At 31.7% G+C, this 18,802-nt stretch overlaps 2 protein-coding genes and 1 pseudogene across 5 annotated transcripts; 1 reads left to right on the forward strand and 2 right to left on the reverse strand.

Annotated features, from left to right (window-relative positions):
* Nucleotides 1–3,214: 3,214 nt before the first annotated feature.
* On the forward strand, nt 3,215–4,334 carry LOC111893293 (formin-like protein 1; annotated as a pseudogene).
* Nucleotides 4,335–5,829: 1,495 nt separating this feature from the next.
* LOC128127659 (protein FAR1-RELATED SEQUENCE 5-like) lies at nt 5,830–8,200 on the reverse strand. Its single transcript, XM_052766316.1, has 2 exons — nt 5,939–8,200; nt 5,830–5,856 (listed from the first exon to the last, which is right to left on the reverse strand). The coding sequence occupies exons 1-2, from the start codon at nt 8,198–8,200 to the stop codon at nt 5,830–5,832; spliced, it is 2,289 nt and encodes a 762-aa protein (XP_052622276.1).
* Nucleotides 8,201–11,199: 2,999 nt separating this feature from the next.
* Nucleotides 11,200–14,920, reverse strand: LOC111893290 (telomere repeat-binding protein 4). 4 transcript variants are annotated; one of them, XM_023889351.3, is made up of 9 exons: nt 14,800–14,920; nt 14,628–14,723; nt 13,597–13,737; nt 12,798–13,509; nt 12,583–12,717; nt 12,427–12,506; nt 11,851–12,326; nt 11,689–11,752; nt 11,200–11,603 (listed from the first exon to the last, which is right to left on the reverse strand). In XM_023889351.3, the coding sequence occupies exons 3-9, from the start codon at nt 13,678–13,680 to the stop codon at nt 11,451–11,453; spliced, it is 1,704 nt and encodes a 567-aa protein (XP_023745119.1). In that variant the 5' UTR covers nt 13,681–13,737; nt 14,628–14,723; nt 14,800–14,920; the 3' UTR covers nt 11,200–11,450. The 4 variants fall into 4 exon arrangements, with proteins under 4 accessions (XP_023745119.1, XP_023745117.1, XP_023745118.1 ...); XM_023889349.3 differs by having other exon boundaries at nt 13,597–13,740; XM_023889350.3 differs by having other exon boundaries at nt 14,628–14,852.
* Nucleotides 14,921–18,802: the final 3,882 nt, after the last annotated feature.

An 18,802-nucleotide genomic window follows, 5' to 3' on the forward strand; every position in this document is an offset into this window, starting at 1 on the left:
CAATGTCGTCCCACTAGATTATGTATCGTGGTTATAGGATAGCGATATGCTAGTATAGGATTAGTTAGTGGAACTATATGGATATCTATATTTGTTGGTTTTGTGTTTATGTTGTTTGTTATATATGTCAACATATTTGTGGTTGGGTTGAGGTGGTTCTGCTTTGTACTGCAAGCCAAGACACCTAGGGCGGTCCGGATAGGATGTAGGCCCTGCGAGGTGGTCCAGTCAGGCCTAAGGCCTGTAGAGCAGTCCAGATAGGTTGTAGGCCCTACGAGGCAATCCAGTCAGGCTGAAGGCTCATATTTGCATGCTTTGTTTGTTATGTTGTGTGATGGTACTTTGAGGAACTCACTAAACTTTGGCTTACAGTTTTAGTTTATTGTTTCAAGTACTCTAAAGGATCAAAGGAAAGCAAAGGCCTGATTGTGCACATCTTCCTATTTTCATGATATTGATTTTTAGGACACTCTGACATGACTTTACTTTAAAACGATGGTTCCTTTTTTGTAAACAATGATGGTTAATGGTTGTTTTTGAAAAGTTTTAAATTTTTATGATTTTTAGAGTGTTACAATTTAGTATTAGAGCCTTGGTTTGAGAAAATTGGATTAAAATTTGTGTGAATCCAAACTCAAACCAGGGAACTACAAAAGTTTTTTTTAATGGTTTTCAAAATTGTTTTCAAGAGAAACCAAGGAAGGATGCGATGTGTACAGTCATTCGGAGCAAGAAAGTATACCCTAAGTTACCCACACTGTTATTTGATATTATGTTTATGGTAGAATAGAATGCTAGTGGTAGGCTAGGGATCTTCATGAATTACATGATAGAATTGTCTGATATGTGATGCCAGATAGCCTAGGATTATTTCTTGTTAGTGGCTCAGTGTATGTATTATAGTTGTACATAACTAAGATTCTATAGCCTGAGAATGTTTGGTTTAGCATTATTTCATGTTCTTGTTTGATGAAAAACATAGGTTAGAATCAAGTATTCGACTGTCTATAGGATCCAGTGTCATACACGAGTGTTGTAGGGTTGGTGGAAGTTGCACGGAGGAGTTTATGTGTGAGCAGCCGACCAATTAAGGAATGTGTAGGGTTTGATGAATTGAACGTGCTTTTTGAATATGAACCATCAAAATAAAAAATAGTAAAATGTTGATATCATACAAATTCTAAAAAAATTTCTCGAATACCTTTTTTAACACTTTTAAAATCATCATCAGCATCCAATACGATTGCATCAACAACTGTGTTTGAAAATTTTGATTTGTATCCCTTCTCCTTCATTATTGAACTTCTTCTAGGTATCTTCATTCCTGCTAAGTACATTGCAGTGAATATATAGTGTTAAATATTATGGGAAATTATCTCAAACAATCATCAGATTATTCGATTAAATCTTTTCCAACAGAATTCTAGAGTGGAAGAGAATATATGGTTGCTTACAAAGATTTGTAATCTTAGATATCTTTTTTTTTTTGAACGGCAAATACAAATATATACTAAACTATCTTAAATTATTCCATATATGCCCATAGTGGGACTTGAACCCTTGACCTCAATGAGGGAGGACAACATTTGATACCGCTGGACTAGAAGCCTCTTTACAAGCACAACACCATCGCATATAATTTATAGCTTGTTGTAAAATCCTCTCTAATAAATGAATGTTTTTTGTCACTTGTCACATTCTCATTCAATTTGTCAAATGTCATTTTTTGTTTATTTTGAATTATTTTTTTTTCCACATGTCATTTTATGAGTTTTTTCTATTTTATTAAATTTCACATAATATTTTAATGTAATAATTGTAATAAATATAGTAATAAATGGATATCAATTTCATTAATGAACTTGCTTTTTAATTTAAAATTCTCAATACTAAAGTTCGTTAGTTTCTTTTATTTATTTAAAGTATTTGTTTAAATTTAAAAGATAAAAAATATTTCCATTATAATAATTCATTATTTTTCTTATAAATTCAAAGTTCTCAAATATTTTGACTTTTATATTTAACTTTTATTTAAATTAACACATGTAATACATGAGTCTCGCAACTAGTTTATAACATTTACAAGCAGAACATCATCTCATATAAGGTTTGGTTAAAATGTGGATGACATCTATTGTATAGACGTGTGTGGACACTGTTATTTTATGAAAATAATTAAGAGATTATGTTATTTGGTAATGTAAATACGTTCAATCTCACATAAATATCGTTATTATCATGCATTCTCACTAAAAAAAAATTCATTTTTGTTCTCAAGTATCGTTTTTATAGAATACGATTATCAAGAACACATTCTGACAAAATAAAAATAATAAAAAAACCATAATATCATTATAGACGATTCAATTAATAAAAATCATAAGAAAAACCAAACAATAAATTCTCTTAGTTATTCTCACATAATAACATCATCCACATGTCTACACAATAGATGTTCATGCACATATGAGCCTAACTCATCATATATATATATATATATATATATATGGGAAAAGTGAATATACCCTTGAGGGTACTAAGGTTGTGTACCCTGATTATTAAAACTACGTAGTTTTGACTTTTGATGTTTTACTCCTTTTATTTTTGTTTGACTTTACCCACCATCGTCCCCTTTTCCTCCTCCCTTATCTCTCTTCATCAGAACCGTGTATTACACCTCCTCCATTCATTCGCTACACCTACAAAAGAACAGTCACCGTCGATTCATTCATCACACACTGATGCATCAAGAACAAAATTTTCTTCCCTTCCTTTACCCACCGATGTTCGCATCCGCCACGACCACGAATGAAACTGGAATCTAAGCTCCCTTAGCTAATATTTAGACCTGCTTTCGCTTCAATTTTGGTTTACCGCCGCAGCCACCGACGAAGCACAGAGAAACCCTAATTCGCACAACTCCACCACCAGCAACTCGGCTGAATCCACCGGTTTTGATCAAACCTGCAAGACATGTGCCTATATGTAGCCATCAACCAGCGATTTCTGCTACAGAAATGTTGCTGATAAATCAAGAAAATCTTGAAACAAACGAGAAAACCCCAAAACCAAAATTAAAACCTCTTCATTGGGATAAATTGAGAGCAAGCTCTGATCATTAAATGGTGTGGGATCACCTCAAATCCAGCTCCTTTAAGTAAGAAACCTGTCGATATTCTCCTCCTTATATGTTTTTGTTTTTTCTTCTCATGTTATGATTTGGGGCCAGATTCTTTCCTCAACAATCAACCATGAAAACCAAGTTCTTGATCCAAAGAAGTCTCAGAACATCGCAATCTCATTGAGGGCACTTAGCGTGACAACTGAGGAAGTTTGTGATGCACTTTTAGAAGGTGAGCTTCTTCATTTCTATTTACACCACACCATAATTTATAAACGACACTGTATCAATCACATTATGCACCGATTATACAGGCAATGCAGATACACTGGGCACCGTGCTCCTTCAAAGTTTAATGAAGATGGCTCCAACAAAAGATGAAGAACGTAAACTTCAAGAACATCAAGACGATTCACCTCTCAAAATTGGTCCAGCTGAGAAATTTGTCAAGGCTGTTCTTGATGTGCCTTTTGCATTTAGAAGAGTTGGTGCAATGCTCTTTGTTTCCAATTTTGATTCAGAAGTGGAATACCTCAAACAGTTGTTTCAAACTCTAGAGGTAAATTTTAAACACCATAGCTCTATTTAACATCAATTGTAAATGACAATATTCATTGATTTCGTGTTTTAATAACTCCCAAATGTTTCAATCTAAATCAGGTTGCTTGTGAAGAACTTAAAAACAACATGATGTTCCTAAAACTGCTAGAAGTTGTGCTCAAAAGTGCTAACCATGATGGCAATCAATGCCAGAAACTTGGTCTTCAAATTGTTTCTAGTTTGAGTTCGGGTCTTTCAAATGTCAAGAAAGCTGCTGGAATGGATAGCACAAGAGGAGGTCATCAAGATTCATGCCCAAGAAGAGGTGTCACTTTCTGTAGTCAAAGAAATCACTAAGTATTTCCATGGAAACTCAGTGAAATTTGAAGCTCAGCCTTTTAGAATATTTATGGTGGTGAGGGATTTCTTGACTGTTCTTGATAGGGTCTGCAAGGAAGGTGGTTCCATAAACATGGAATCCACTCAGAAACTGCCAGTATTGGTAAACCGAGGTCTAGTTTTTGATGGATTTCATGGAAAGCGACAGTACTTTACTCTAATTACCAATATACGTAATGTACATTGTTTTTATTGGTTAAAAGAGTAATTACATTGCTATTTCTTGCAATTTGTCTTTTCTAGTTTTTTAATGAAAAAATTCTGTTTTTTTTTCTATCTCAGGTTGAACAAATTTCTTTTACTTTTTTTTTTTTTTAATTTTTAATTTTTATCTGTTTTTGCTATCCAACATTAGGGGTAGTTTTGGAAATGTTTGTTTATTTATCTTTACTATGAACATGGATCACCATTTTATTCTACAAATATCATAACATAACATTTGGTTTTGTGATAAACTTAAAGCCAGAAGATATCAGCTGGATTAACCCTCGATTGCTTCCCATTTGCTTGTGTATCATTTGTTTGTTTGTTTACCCGGAGGTATATTGGGCATAACATAACAATTAGACCAAATGCAAAGAAGTTGAGTGTTTTATTCTTGCAAAGATAGAAGATATCATGGGGGGGTTTCTCAAGTAAAGTGAAATCAACAATTTTCAAAGAGAAAACCTTGAAGAGAAAAAAAGATGATGATTTTTTTAGAATAATGGTTAGCAATTTTTTAGAATAATTGTTTGTCATTTCAAGTCACTTTACTCATTGTGTATTTATATATGCGATTTTTTATGAACCAAACATCCATGAATGGTATTTGATTATTGATCATAATAGATGATATTTCGCATGCTCAACAAGTGTTATGGATGGAAATAACAGATTTACGGATGTTTTGACAAAAAGTATATAAAACATGTATTTTGTGGATTGAGCTGAAATACCAACAAAGTTACATTTTTAACCCAAAATGACAACAAACTTTCGTTTTTAACCCGTAATTGCAGCAAATTTACATTTGTAGCCCAAAATGGCAGCATACTTCCGTTTTTAACCCGTTGTTGCAGCAAATTTACATTTTTAGCCCAAAAGGACAACATACTTTCGTTTTTAACCTGTAATTGCAGCAAATTTACATATTTAGCCCAAAACGACAACATACTTTACTTTTTTCACAAAATACCCTAATACTTTTGTTTTTTCACAAAATACCCTCGTACTATGTTTTTTTTTCACAAAATTCCCTAAAATTTTCGTTTTTTCACAAAATACTCTCATACTTTTGGTTTTTTCACAAAATACCCTAATACTTTTGTTTTTTCACAAAATACCCTCGTACTATTTTTTTTCACAAAATACCCTAAATTTTTTGTTTTTTCACAAAATACTCTGATACTTTCATTTTTTTCACAAAATACCCTCATCCTTTCGTTTTTTCACCAAATAACATCATACTTTCATTTTTTTTCAAAAAATACCCTCATATTTTCGTTTTTTTCACCAAATACCATCATACTTTCATTTTTTCACAAAATACCCTCATACTTTCGTTATAAACAAATTGTGGCAGCCAAATTTCAGTTATAAACACACAAATCATAAACAATCAAGAAATTTCATTCAAAAACATTAAAATTGTTAAGAAACATCAATAACTTCTATAATATTCACATATCAATTGTGCGTAAAACATGGAAAAGGTGTAGTTAACCAAAAAAAGAATGTCATTAAGCATCTACTTTTTCTTTTGCTTATAGTAACAACATGTCTCATCATTATGTATCTTGCAAGGATTCATCCGCCTGATCCATGAAAAAAATAAATAATTGTTAATATAATTGTTAGAGTTGTAAATCATGAATATTAAATTAATATAATAAGAACCTTTCTTTTTAAACAACTAGTAGCGTAATGGCCCAATCTTTGACAGTAAGAGCATGTTCGTTTTTTGGGGGCTTCTAAAGAAGACTTGATTCTACTAGCAATTTTAGGACGCCCTTTTGTAGTAGTTGGACCAAGAGGATCACGGACAGATAACTGTGGCATCATATCTATTTGCGAAGCTCCCATACAAGAACCTTGAGATGCATTCTCCAAAGACATAGATTTCTTTCGATTTGTTTGATCATCTAAAAGACTTATCAATAGCGTATTGACTTTTTGTATCTCTGAAGGGGAGTCTCTAGCTTGTTCAATTAGTTTTGTAAAATTTGAACGGACACACCATAGTGTGTACGCACTAACTCCATTTTCATTATTCATTTCTCCGATTCTGATACTATCACTACCTAGTTTGTACCTAGCATTAAGGGTCCATCGTGGTAAAATATAGTGACTCGGGAGTTCTTTAACATGCTTCTTCTTCATCACATATAGGCTATGTTTACATAAAATCCCATTTGTCTCATACTTAGCACAGGAACATGTGACGCTAACTTGATCCAAAGAACGAAAGGTAACAATGCGCCAATATTTTTTATCAACATCCAATTGCCCAACTCGATATGTGCTTTCTTCTGTAGTTTTTCCTATAGTCTCATGAGTCAAATTGGTAATAGCTTCGGTCCATTCTTTTTTGAAAGTATCAAACATCTTTCTAGTATAATATTGACCTGCTTTTGCTTCGATTGGATGCACTGAAGAAAGAACCGGCCTCGAGTTCATAGTCTTGAAGTCTTCATCTTCTTCAGCGGCCCTTCGAGACTCAATTGCTTTGTCGTATTGTACAACAAATTCATTCAACATGGTCCTCGAATTAACAAATCCATCAAAAAATGAATTGATGCTCTCACTTCGTCCGGTTGTTGTCATACCAGCAAAGAAAGTATCTTTCAAGAAGGGTTTAGCCCAATGTATACGTTGGTTATACATGTCACTAATCCAACAATTGCTTTCCAGTTCATACTTACTACGCATAACCTCCCATGTTGCTTCAAATTGTTCAATGGTGTCGCTATTTATCCATTGTTTGTGCGTTTCTTGAAAATCACTGTAACGGGAAACATACGATCGAAGGTGCTCGGTTTCATGCTTCATGATATGCCATGAACAGAAACGATGCCGAGTCTTCGGAAACACTTTTTTTATTGCATTTCCCATTGCTTTGTCTTGATCTGTTATAATTGCCTTCGGATACTTGTTAAACATACATTTGAGGAAATGTTTAAATAACCATTCAAATGTCTCTTCCTTTTCATTTTCAAGCAATGCTCCACCAAAAAGTATAGACTGCCCATGATGATTGACCCCAGTAAAGGGAGCAAAAGGCATCTTGAACTTGTTAGTCATATAAGTGACATCAAACACAACAACATCTCTGAATTTTGTATAAGCATCTCTTGATCTACCATCAGCCCAAAAGATATTTCTAGGATACCCATCATCAGACAAATCCACGACAAAATACTGGTCACTATCAACTAATGTTTTATCTTGAAAATGTTTTATAAGTCCATAAAACTCCTTTCCTTTATGTTGTTTTCGTTGCTCAGATAAGACATCAGCACATTGCTTTGAAGTAACATCAGCTATATTTGAGGTTTTCATTGTATTAACAGCCTTTTTAATTTGAGAAGGTTTCAACCCTGCTTGACCAAATTGCACCATAAGAGATTTACCTTCTATTGAACGGTGGAAACTGCTATGAGATCGATGCTTCATCACCTTTGTAGGTGTCATGGTCAAGTCGTGATTGTGTGTGTCATTAAACGAGTCCACCAACCATTTTCCATCCTCCTGTCTTGTTATTCGAAGCTTTGCTTGACATCCGGTTCTAACATCTCTACGACGTTTTTTCTCATTTTCACTTGAAGCATTTTTGTCCATCCTTTTGAAACCTTCTTTGTTGCATACATATATCTTCCGAAAAGGCTCATTTGTTTTAGGATTTTTAATTGTGTCATCTCTACGTATACCAAAGCCATGTAAAAATGAATAATCATTATAAAATGTATAGGCATCATCGGGTGTATCAAAAACCTTTCCAAGTATACTTTCTTTGTTAACTTCATCTTCGTCAAATTCAATGTTCTCACCGATACTATTTGTTTTTTCACATTCATATGTTGCTTCCAAGTAATCATTTGTGTCACTATCTTCGGTTATATATGGCTCTATAGCTTGATTAGTTGCTTCGGCTTCACTCATTGTGGTCTGCAATAGACAACGATGCATATTTCCAAATAAAAGATTAACACCAAATTATTTTATATTGAATATAATGGAAACATTATACATAAAAAAACAAAATAACAAAAATTTGCAATTTGTATGAATTCTTGTCAATTTCAATTTGTATGAATTCATGTGAATTACAATTTGTATGATTTACCTTAATTGGCTTCCATGGAATCGGAGCAGAAAAAAATCATTCATTAAAATACATTACAGCTCATAACATAAAAAATCATTCGTTAAAATACATTACAACTGATGACTTCATATTCAATTCATTTGTTACTTTTTATTATTAATTTTTCATTGTTTGCAATAAGTTGGATCAAGTTCATCCAAGTTACCCCAAAATATAGACTTTAGATGGCACCATGAAGTTAGCTCTTTAGAATAATGAATTGCCTAAACTAGCTATAAACAATGAAACTGTGTTTAGCAATGAGGTATATATCTTCAGCAGCAGCAGCAAAAAAAAAAAAAAAAAAAAAAAAAAAAAAAAAAAAAAAAAAAACGCAGCATTGCAGACCGCACGCACACAGGACCAAAAAATTGAAATTAAGGACTACATGTATGAATTGAAAACGATTCCAATTAATAACAAAAAATACAAACCTTGAAACATCATAATTAGTTGATATAAAAAACAAACGATTAGAATCAAGGAAAGTCACATACTTTGAAGCCGTCGAATTAAAAAAACAGGGGAAGCAATCGATTCCTTGTCGATTACAATTTTTTTGATTTCAATTTGTTGTAATTTTTTTTCCAGCTCCCTGAATTGCGATTCCAGATTGTATCATTCGATTTTAGTTGAATCCGATTTCTTGAATATGGAACGAATCAGGAACGTGATCACGTAGTCGATTCCTTGTCAATTTCTATTTTTTATTTCAATTCGTTGTAATTTTTTTCAGCTCCCTGAATTGCGGTTCCAGATTGTATCATTCGATTTTAGTTGAATCCGATTTCTTGAATATGGAACGAATCAGGAATGTAATCACGTAAGGAAACCTGCATACTTTTTTTAAGGATTTGTTTTATTTAGAAAATTAACCCAATAATCAAAACTACGTAGTTTTAATAATCAGGGTACACAACCTTAGGTACCCTTAAGGGTATATTCACTTTTCCCTATATATATATATATATATATATATATATATATATATATATATATATATATATATATATATATATATATATAGGTTCATACGAAAACATAAATATTACGCGAAAACGCGAAAACAAATTTTATCTTAAAAAAATCAAACACATTGACTATAAAAATTAAATTTATTTGCAATAAATTAAAGATAATAAGTTTACATTGAATTGTGTTATGATAATATAGATTTAAAAACTGTTTTAACAATTATTTTTTTTCATGTCCTTAAACACTTTTAAATTAATGTTCTCATAATAAAAATGTCAAAAATCATGTTTTGTTAATATGAAACAGTTTCTCATGTATTATCGTTTATCATCATGTAGTTCGAAGTTTGGATGGATTATTGTCCAAAATATATGGTTAAGGTGGCACAATTTCATAGTTTTTTCTTGTTTCCGCGTTGTCGCAAATTATATATATATATATATATATATATATATATATATATATATATATATATATATTAAAAAGATAATATAATTATGTGACAGGTAGTTAAAAAGATAATATAATTAATAAGTGTTTATAAGCAATTATATGAACTCTATATTAAATACAAAACGGACATTATTGGGCAAGAAAAATAAGTGTTATGAAAAACTGTAGAAATTGATTTTTTTTTAATTAAGTTAAATAGGCAAGTTTATTTTACAATCAAAAGTATACAGTAATTTTTTTATATATACAATAATTTCTGTTTTATAATGTTAGTACAATACAGCATTTTAAAACACAATTTGTTATGTATAAAAAATAAATTTGTTATATACGAATCACTTCCATTTTACAATCACTAATCATCATTGTATGAAACTGATTATTTAATTTCATAAATAATCATATAATCATTAGTTCATGACAAGTTTATCCCAATATAAATTATAATAAGCAAATCTTTCTCACAAGATGCGGTTTAACTATCAAATAATTAGTTTCAGAACTTGATAATATAATTAACACTAAGATAAAAATTAATACACTTACAGTGGAAATTTATTTCCATATTCCGATAAGAAAATGAAAATTACTGTTTGGCATCAAATTCAACTTGTAGGTGAAAATATCGTAATTTCCATATCTATGTAAAGAAAAAAAATACTCTGACCTAATCATTTAAGAGCATATCAAAATAGATAACAATCATATATATTTTATCAATTTTATTTTCATATACTTACATATATGGATACGGAACCGTTAGAACCGGAACATTTAGAACCGGTCCGGGTTCTAAGTTTAAAGAATGGTTTTATCTGGGTGTCGGATCCTTTGGGTCAGGTAAACGGGGCTTAAGAATCAGAACCGGTTTCTGTAAAAAGTTTAAAACATACATATCTTATTCGTTTGAAATTGGTTGGCATGTGGTTTTTTCAAACCTATAGTTTAAAGTTTATACGTGAATTTAAACTATAATTTTTTATTTTTGGTTTCATATCCATTGACTTACAATCCTCTAAAATTGGGATATCAATGCTGCATTTTTTTTTGTATTATGTGATTTTAACGTGTAATTTAGAGTTTATATATAATTTTAGACTATAATTTTGTCATTTTTTGTTTAATATTCAATGACTTACAGTCCTCCGAAGTTGGGATATTCAATGTCAATAGACTAAACAATTACCAAAAGATTCTGGTTTTCGCAGGTTTTCCGGTTCTAGACCCACTTTACCTAGAACCAATTTCTATATACCGGTCCGGTTTCCAGTCCTACAAAATCTTATTAACCAGTTTCCGGGTTTTCCAGGTCGGGTTTAGACCCAAACTATAAAGAAGATAAAAGCATAAAAAAGAAAGCGAATCATGAATCAAAACAAAGTTAAATACATTAGAAAATTTACAAAATGCACAAAGGAATCAGATGAGCAAACTTACAGTTGTGTCAGAATGCCATTATTTCCCAGTCCCAAATAATTTACAAACGGGCCCCTTAGCAGTCCCTCTGTTACGTTACCTGGTACCAGTACCAGTACCAGGTACCGGAGGGACCACTGTTTGGGCCAAACGAATCACAATTACTAAAAAAGATGGACAAATGAAATTACATCAACTTCTTTACATTGTTGTCTTCTGATGTTTCTCATTTTGATGTTGAGACCAGTAAGCATGTGCTGCCAGGACCCGGTCAAGAAGCTCCTGTGGGACCGGCTCTCCCCTTCTTTGTTGAGGCGAAATGCTTGCTGTGTGAACCAAAGTTTTCCACTTATCCTGTTCATAAACCAAACCATTATTATATTATTTTTTATCCAAATTTTTTATTTATGGAAAAAAAACAGAATTTCGTATTTGTTACCTTCAAGTCCACGTATGTTCGATGGTTTGCATCATCAAAAGCACGCATTTTAACATCACGCCATCTGCAATTTTTTTTACAAACAAATATTATAAATAATAATAATAATAATAATAGGATTATTTTTTAAAAGTAAAAAAAAAAAAAAAAAAAAACAGAGACCTTCCAGCTCCAAGGGTTTCAACGGCTTCCACAAGTGCTTCTACTTCAGACACTGAAAAAGGTCTTCTGGTTCTTCTTTGTGAAAGTTGATATCTTTTGGTAGGTTTTTCACTCAAAGGGACAATTGAGAGTATCTCAGGATCTACAACCACAAGAGCTTTTGAATCTGCCACTTGTTCTTCTCCTTCTTCTTCACTTCTTGCATTCACATGTTCTACTTCATTCTTCTCCAAAACAGGACTACAGGGTATCAACAATGGAGTTTCTTTATGTATAGGAGATGGAGATGGAGATGGAGAAGAAGGTTCAGGTAAAGTAGGCTCCAATGTGAATCCTAAAGATTCAAGATTGCATTTTTGGGAAATCCCTGTTTGTTCTAATGTTCTGTTGTCATCTCTAACTTTCTTGCCTTGAACAAGTACCCCTACATGTAATTGACCTTGTAGAATAGCTGTAATAGCCTCCATCACACTCCTCTAAAAAACATAATTTCCATAACATAATATATGTTTAGATCATATGAATCTAGAATTTAACAAAAAGATACTCAAAACTTGACTAATTTCATTAACATACCTTAAGTGAACCCACAGTTGCAGTCTCGGGTACCTCAACGTATAATTCTGGCACTTTAAATGACTTTATGCTAAATTTCACTAAAACCAAGAAAAATCATACGTTTCAGAGACTTATTAATTATAAAACCTAATATAATATTCAAGAGAGAAATACCATGAGTATCTTTAGTGTTTACAGGTTTTGAGCAATGATGGAAAGACTTCCTCCTTTTAGATGCTTTATCTGCTTGATACTGTTCTCTCATGTATATATTTTTCCTTTTATGGTAAAAGGACCTAACTTCACTACCTAAAACAACCAATAAAAAGTATCAAATAAAAATAAAACATCAAAATATTTAGTTTACTAGAATGGAATATTGTTATTACCATAATCCTTGGGTTTTGGAGCTACTTTACGATATCTAGAAGTCAACATATTCCTTATTCTTTTGTATCCAGCATGTGATCGTGACCCAAACGCCCTCCTTTTACTATTATAATGATTATACCTAAAATAATTTTCATCATCATCTCTAATATCTATCTTCATATTGCCTCTATTATGCCTGTGAACATGATCGCTGTAGAAGGATAGATGTAGCCTACTAGAAGATTTCTTTAATACATGATTATTTACACATGATTCCATTTCCACCTCATCCTTTAACCCATACGTATTAACTGCACTTAATGCTTCTAGATCAGTGGGTTGACTAGCTAGTTGACTCTCTATAGGAGTCTCGTTGACTATGTTTTTGTCTTCAGAAGCTTCCATTCCCAAATTAGTATCGGTTTTCTGTATGACATCACAAGTTGTAGAAACAGAAGCGCGTTCTAAACCAGAATCATTATCGGAATGTGGGAATTCGTTCACGGTTGGGTCAAGATTAGTGGGTTGACTTTCTGTACCACTTCCTTGATCATGATGCTCATGTTCTGATGTTGCAGGTTTGACTTTGACTTCATGTGGTTCGTGTTTATCAGTGCTGGAAATAGAACTTTCACTCTCCTGTAACAACTTGCCAGCTACAGCTGCTAAAAGCTCAAAAGCACAGATTTCACCACCTTCTGATGGTTTGATTTGTGAACTCCTCCTCCTCTGAAAGAAACAAACTGAATGTGTTAATTGAAATCTGGAGTTTAAGATTGTTTGGTGAAGGAAATTTTTTAACTTTTTTTAACTCACCCTCAAGGATCTAGGAGCTTTAGGTATCACAGGGGGTATCAAACCATGAAATCCTCCATAATATATTCTCTTCTTCACCACCATATCTTAGGAATGCATGCTAATGAAAGACCATCAACTATAATCACGCACCAATTGTGTCTGCTATAATATCATCAAACTCAATAATTCAGTTTAGTGATGTAAATGACTCCTTAAACAAAAAGGCTTTATGAGCTAAAAGATCATGAATGCCAACAAATGTAAGTAACCATCTCAAAAAGTTGATTATAAACTTAACATTCGATGATGTTTGATTGGTTAAGGAAAGAACATTATTGCACTTGCAACACATTATGCAAAAAGTTTACTTCTCAAAGCTAGATTGTAATGGATACTCTTCAATGGTATGATCCAGAATTGAACAACTAAAAGTAAACGAGCAGATAATTTATAAACCATGCTGACCCATGAGCTAGATCTCAGGATCTGGATATAAGATCAATGATGATAAATATAGGGAAAAAATCTATAAAAGATGACCTTAATTAGTCCCCACACATGAATTCAATGTTGCGGTTAGTCAAACACTGTCAACAGAATATACGAAAATGACAAAAATAAAAAGAAAAGAACTCAAAACCCATGCAACATCGAGTTAACATCTTAAGAAAAGCTGTCCACAGATATAATCCAGCATTAAAAGTTCATAATTGTTATGAATTAATCAAATCCGATTTCACCGTGATTTTTAGCGGAATTTCGCATTAATTACATCGTAAAATTGTTAACCAACAAGGTTTAATCGGTAAAGGACACAAATTCAACGCGATCGGAGAAAATAGTATATGTTGTACGAATCCGATCCGATCTCCATACGATTTAGGGAATTCTCGTAACAGAAAAAAGGAGGTTTAGCTTAAACCCCACGGAGATCGGACCAAATCTCGGCAAATTGTACCTAACAAAACAGCGATTTGCTAGCGAAAACCAAGGAAAACAAATCCATCGAAAAGATTGACGAGAAATAACATAGATCAGGATCGAATTACCTGTCCGAAGAGAAATTGATTGATCCGATTGATTCGTATGTAACACGTAACTGTACAGTTCGATTTCGATAATTACGGAGAATTTTTCCAAACAACCTGTATTAATTATAAACAGATTATTGCAATTATAAGGAGGAGAAGATCATTTTAGAAAAAGTAATAAAAACAATACTCAAGAAATGGAGAATTGCAGTGAGATGGAGTGCTTTAAACCCCTCTTATATATTTGGGGATGTGGTTTTGTAGTCATTCACCATAGATTCCGAAGATGGATATGTGTTAGTTAAAAGGGTACAAGCGTAAATTTCCCATGGGAATAATGTTCAAATTTCAATTATTATTATTTGGTTTTAATAGATTTATATTTGATACATAATAATAGATCACAAAAGTACTTTCACTTTTCATGCGTAGTATCAACTAGTTATGTATTAATTTTTTTTTTCTTCTAAACTGAAATATTTTATTAAACAAACACTATCAAGAAACTAACAATAGGAAAAACCAAACGTCATGAAGAATTAAATTTGTTTCTTTTAACTAATATGACCAAGAACCATTAAACTTATTATATTGAGATTTAAGTCAAGAAAAAACAATGATATATGAATCAAAAGATAACTTGAGGCATTGTCTTTCATCCCTTAAAATGTCGGTATGATGTTTCCTAAATAAGTATCATGCATCTTAAATAACCAGATTATGTATAAAACAACTGTATATCGGTGTCTGTGTAATCTTCTTAACCTAATAGAAATATATCATCTAAATAAGGACGACATGTCCATAAAAGATCTATATGTAATTGAAAGTATGACAAAACGTTAATTTAGATTAAATGAAAGATTGGCACCGTATAGAAGGTGTTAATAAAGGGGTTAGGTTAAAGGAATTGATTGAAATAAAAATTTAGTACTAATTTTAACATTTTTAGATTATTGTGATATTAAATACATATCTTTAATACTCGGACATGTATGGATGTGAAAGCTGGGTAATACAAAGGTGGAGGTTAATTTAGTTTTAACCTCTTAAAATGAGTGCATATGTATTTTTACCCGTTACGATATATATGTCACTTACTTATAGCATGAGCCTTTTCTTTTAAACTGAATTATAAATGTATGTTTTAAACAGCGTCTTTTTGAAATGTATGTTCTTATGAAAGATTTTGTATGATAATATATTAATATTGTTATAGTACATTGCATACACTTTGCATGAATGATATGTGCAAAGTGAAGGATTCTTGTGGTGTGCTCATACATACATAATGAATGTGAATTTCATATTATTTGGCATTGATGGGTTGAAAAACTCAACACAAACTCAATTATTTTGTGTCGTGTCGCGAGTTATGTCGAGAATTGTCAGGCTTATATCATACTTAGTTTTCAACACGTGGCTTTTATGTAGGGATGAGGCTAAAGGTACATAAGGTAGGTCACCTGACCCAAATAAAATATCTTTTTTTTTATTAAAAGTTATATATAAAAATAATTTTGGACATACTTTAAATATTTGAGAGGACATACCTTAATATTTTTGGCATATATATATATATATATATATATATATATATATATATATATATATATATATATATATATATATATATATATATATATATATATATATAGGCTTAGGTTATTCTATTCAAAGTCATTATTATGTTATTGTATGTATAAATGTGGACCAATCAATTTTACTTATTTTAAGAAATTGATTAATATATATTATTGAATTAAATATAATTGAAAAATATCATCTAATTTAATTGCAATGGTATTTTAGTCAATTAATATAATTTTAATAAAGGAAAATTGCATAATTTAAGGGATCATAGATTCTATTAATTTTAAAAATCCAATTTTAGGAATTATAATTCTTTTAATTCGGACATTCTGACAGAATGTGTTTATGAGTATATTCAAAAATAAAAATATTCTTGAACCATAAATAATAAAAATATTCTTGAACCTATTTCTTGATCATGACTTTAAAAACTTCTTGTAGAATAACAAATTCTTGAATAATCAATTGAAGAATAAAAACAAAAAATACATTATTTGTTATAGAATACGGGTAACAATTGTTAAGAATTACCTTTAGTGTTAAAAAATAAAACTAAAAAAACTTTCAAAACGGGAAAGAAAACATCAAAATCTAACAACGACACTAATACATTCTAAAAGAATAATGTTGCTTATAATCACTTTCAATTTTGTGGTCCGTTCTTCAAGCATCAACTTCTGTGAAAACAAAACCAAATTGTAGTTTAGATTTCCAACATAATTAGAATTCATGATTCCATTCCAACCGAATTGGAATTCGTGATTCCATACAATTCGTGAACAAATGTCATTGATCTTCTTCAATTGTCCATAATCGATTGATTTCAACCATTCTTACGAGAATGACATTTTGTGAGACTAATACCAGATGAGAATTACGTTCTATAAGAATACCATTCTATTAGAACACATTTATTCTCCTTATCTGATATACGAAAACTTGCAGGCCTTGCTTTTGCTTCTCTCCTTTACCAGTTCCAACCTCCAGATCCTTTTTTGATAATCAAAAAGAAATATCAAACTAATAATCCAACTTAAAATTAAAGTTCAGTGAAACTTCCAAGTAGTCTTACTTGATACCAGTAAAAATAGATGACCTTAAAAAAGTAATTGGAAGAGATGCAAAATTTCATTATGGTTTTCAGGAAATTACCAATTGCATGTGATAATGATGTCAAAACATCGTTTACTGAAGCAAATGGACCAAATGTCACCATAGAAAAAGGCGATGGAGCAATAAGCTTTGTTGTTGATTCTTTACGCAGATCAATCTGATAAATATGTTCCAAAAAGATAATGGCTAAATACAAACTCATTTACAAAACTGAAAAAAATGAAATAAGTTATAGGAGTTTTGAGCACCTCACAACGTTTTGTTTTATCAACAAGGAATCCTAATGCCTCTCCATTAAGAAGAATGGCTAGAACCCCCATGCATCAGTATTCCAAGTAAAAATCAGTGTTTATTGCATTTGTTATGATACTCCAAATATTTGTTATGAGAAAAGAAGTAGATAAAAACTTTGAAACCAACCTTATTTCCTGTTCTTTCAAGTTGTCCACTAACTTCACCTGTTCCATAAAACAGTGGCAGAGTCAGGGTCAACGTAAAGGGGTATCCCGAGCCACTGCCATTGACGCGCACATGCCACCTGGGAAAAAGAGTATGAGGGGTATAATGATTTTCATCAGAAACTGTAAATGGTATTAGGCGGAGGAAGCAATGGCGAGAGGACGATTAATTGGTTATTGAGACAAGTAGGAAGGTGACCTACGACGCAGAGGGAAGGAGAAAGAACCAATTGTTAATGTGAGGAAGAAAGAGGCGGATTTAGTTCGTCGTTGTGATCTGGAGGTGGATTTTAATAGGGCTAATAAGAAATGGATCCCTAAAATAAAGGGACTATTTATAGAATTGATTTACCAAATTACTAAATTACCCTCATTGATTTATTTAATTATTTAATTTTGATTGGCCCACTTTTATGCATACAATAACACAATAATTACTTTAAATACTTGAACCTAGATCTCTCTCTCTCTCTCTATATATATATATATATATATATATATATATATATATATATATATATATTAGAAAATTTTGAGGCTCGTGCTAAGCATGACCCATGAATGGTATTTTTGGTATTTCCTGGAAAAACCATAAGATTATCCTGATACACCATACTCAAAGTCTCAAACAAACACAATGCATGTTAAATGCAACAAATAGCAATGAACTTTCATTGATAGTTTTCATACTTGATTATTTTGATAAAAATAAAGGAACAATGATATTATTGGAAGCTCTCTTGATGAAGTACAAAAGGGGAGATGTGCTCCTGGATGCCTCATATGGTAAAAAAATAATGGACCAACATGTTACTTCAACAAATAAAATATCAAATTTAACACTCAAGAAAATGGAACAAAGTAAATTTCTTTAGTGGCGTTGCTTTGATATGAAAATAGCATATAAAGTGGAACACATAAATGTTCGCCTAATGGCCATTGGGATTATACCTGAAATACCCTTTCTAAAGTTGGTTTAAAATAGATTATCTCAGGTACATAGGTATGCCTTCATCATCTATTGTTTTA

The sequence above is a fragment of the Lactuca sativa genome, chromosome 8 (assembly GCF_002870075.4).
Source record: "Lactuca sativa cultivar Salinas chromosome 8, Lsat_Salinas_v11, whole genome shotgun sequence".
Lineage (NCBI taxonomy): Eukaryota > Viridiplantae > Streptophyta > Magnoliopsida > Asterales > Asteraceae > Lactuca > Lactuca sativa.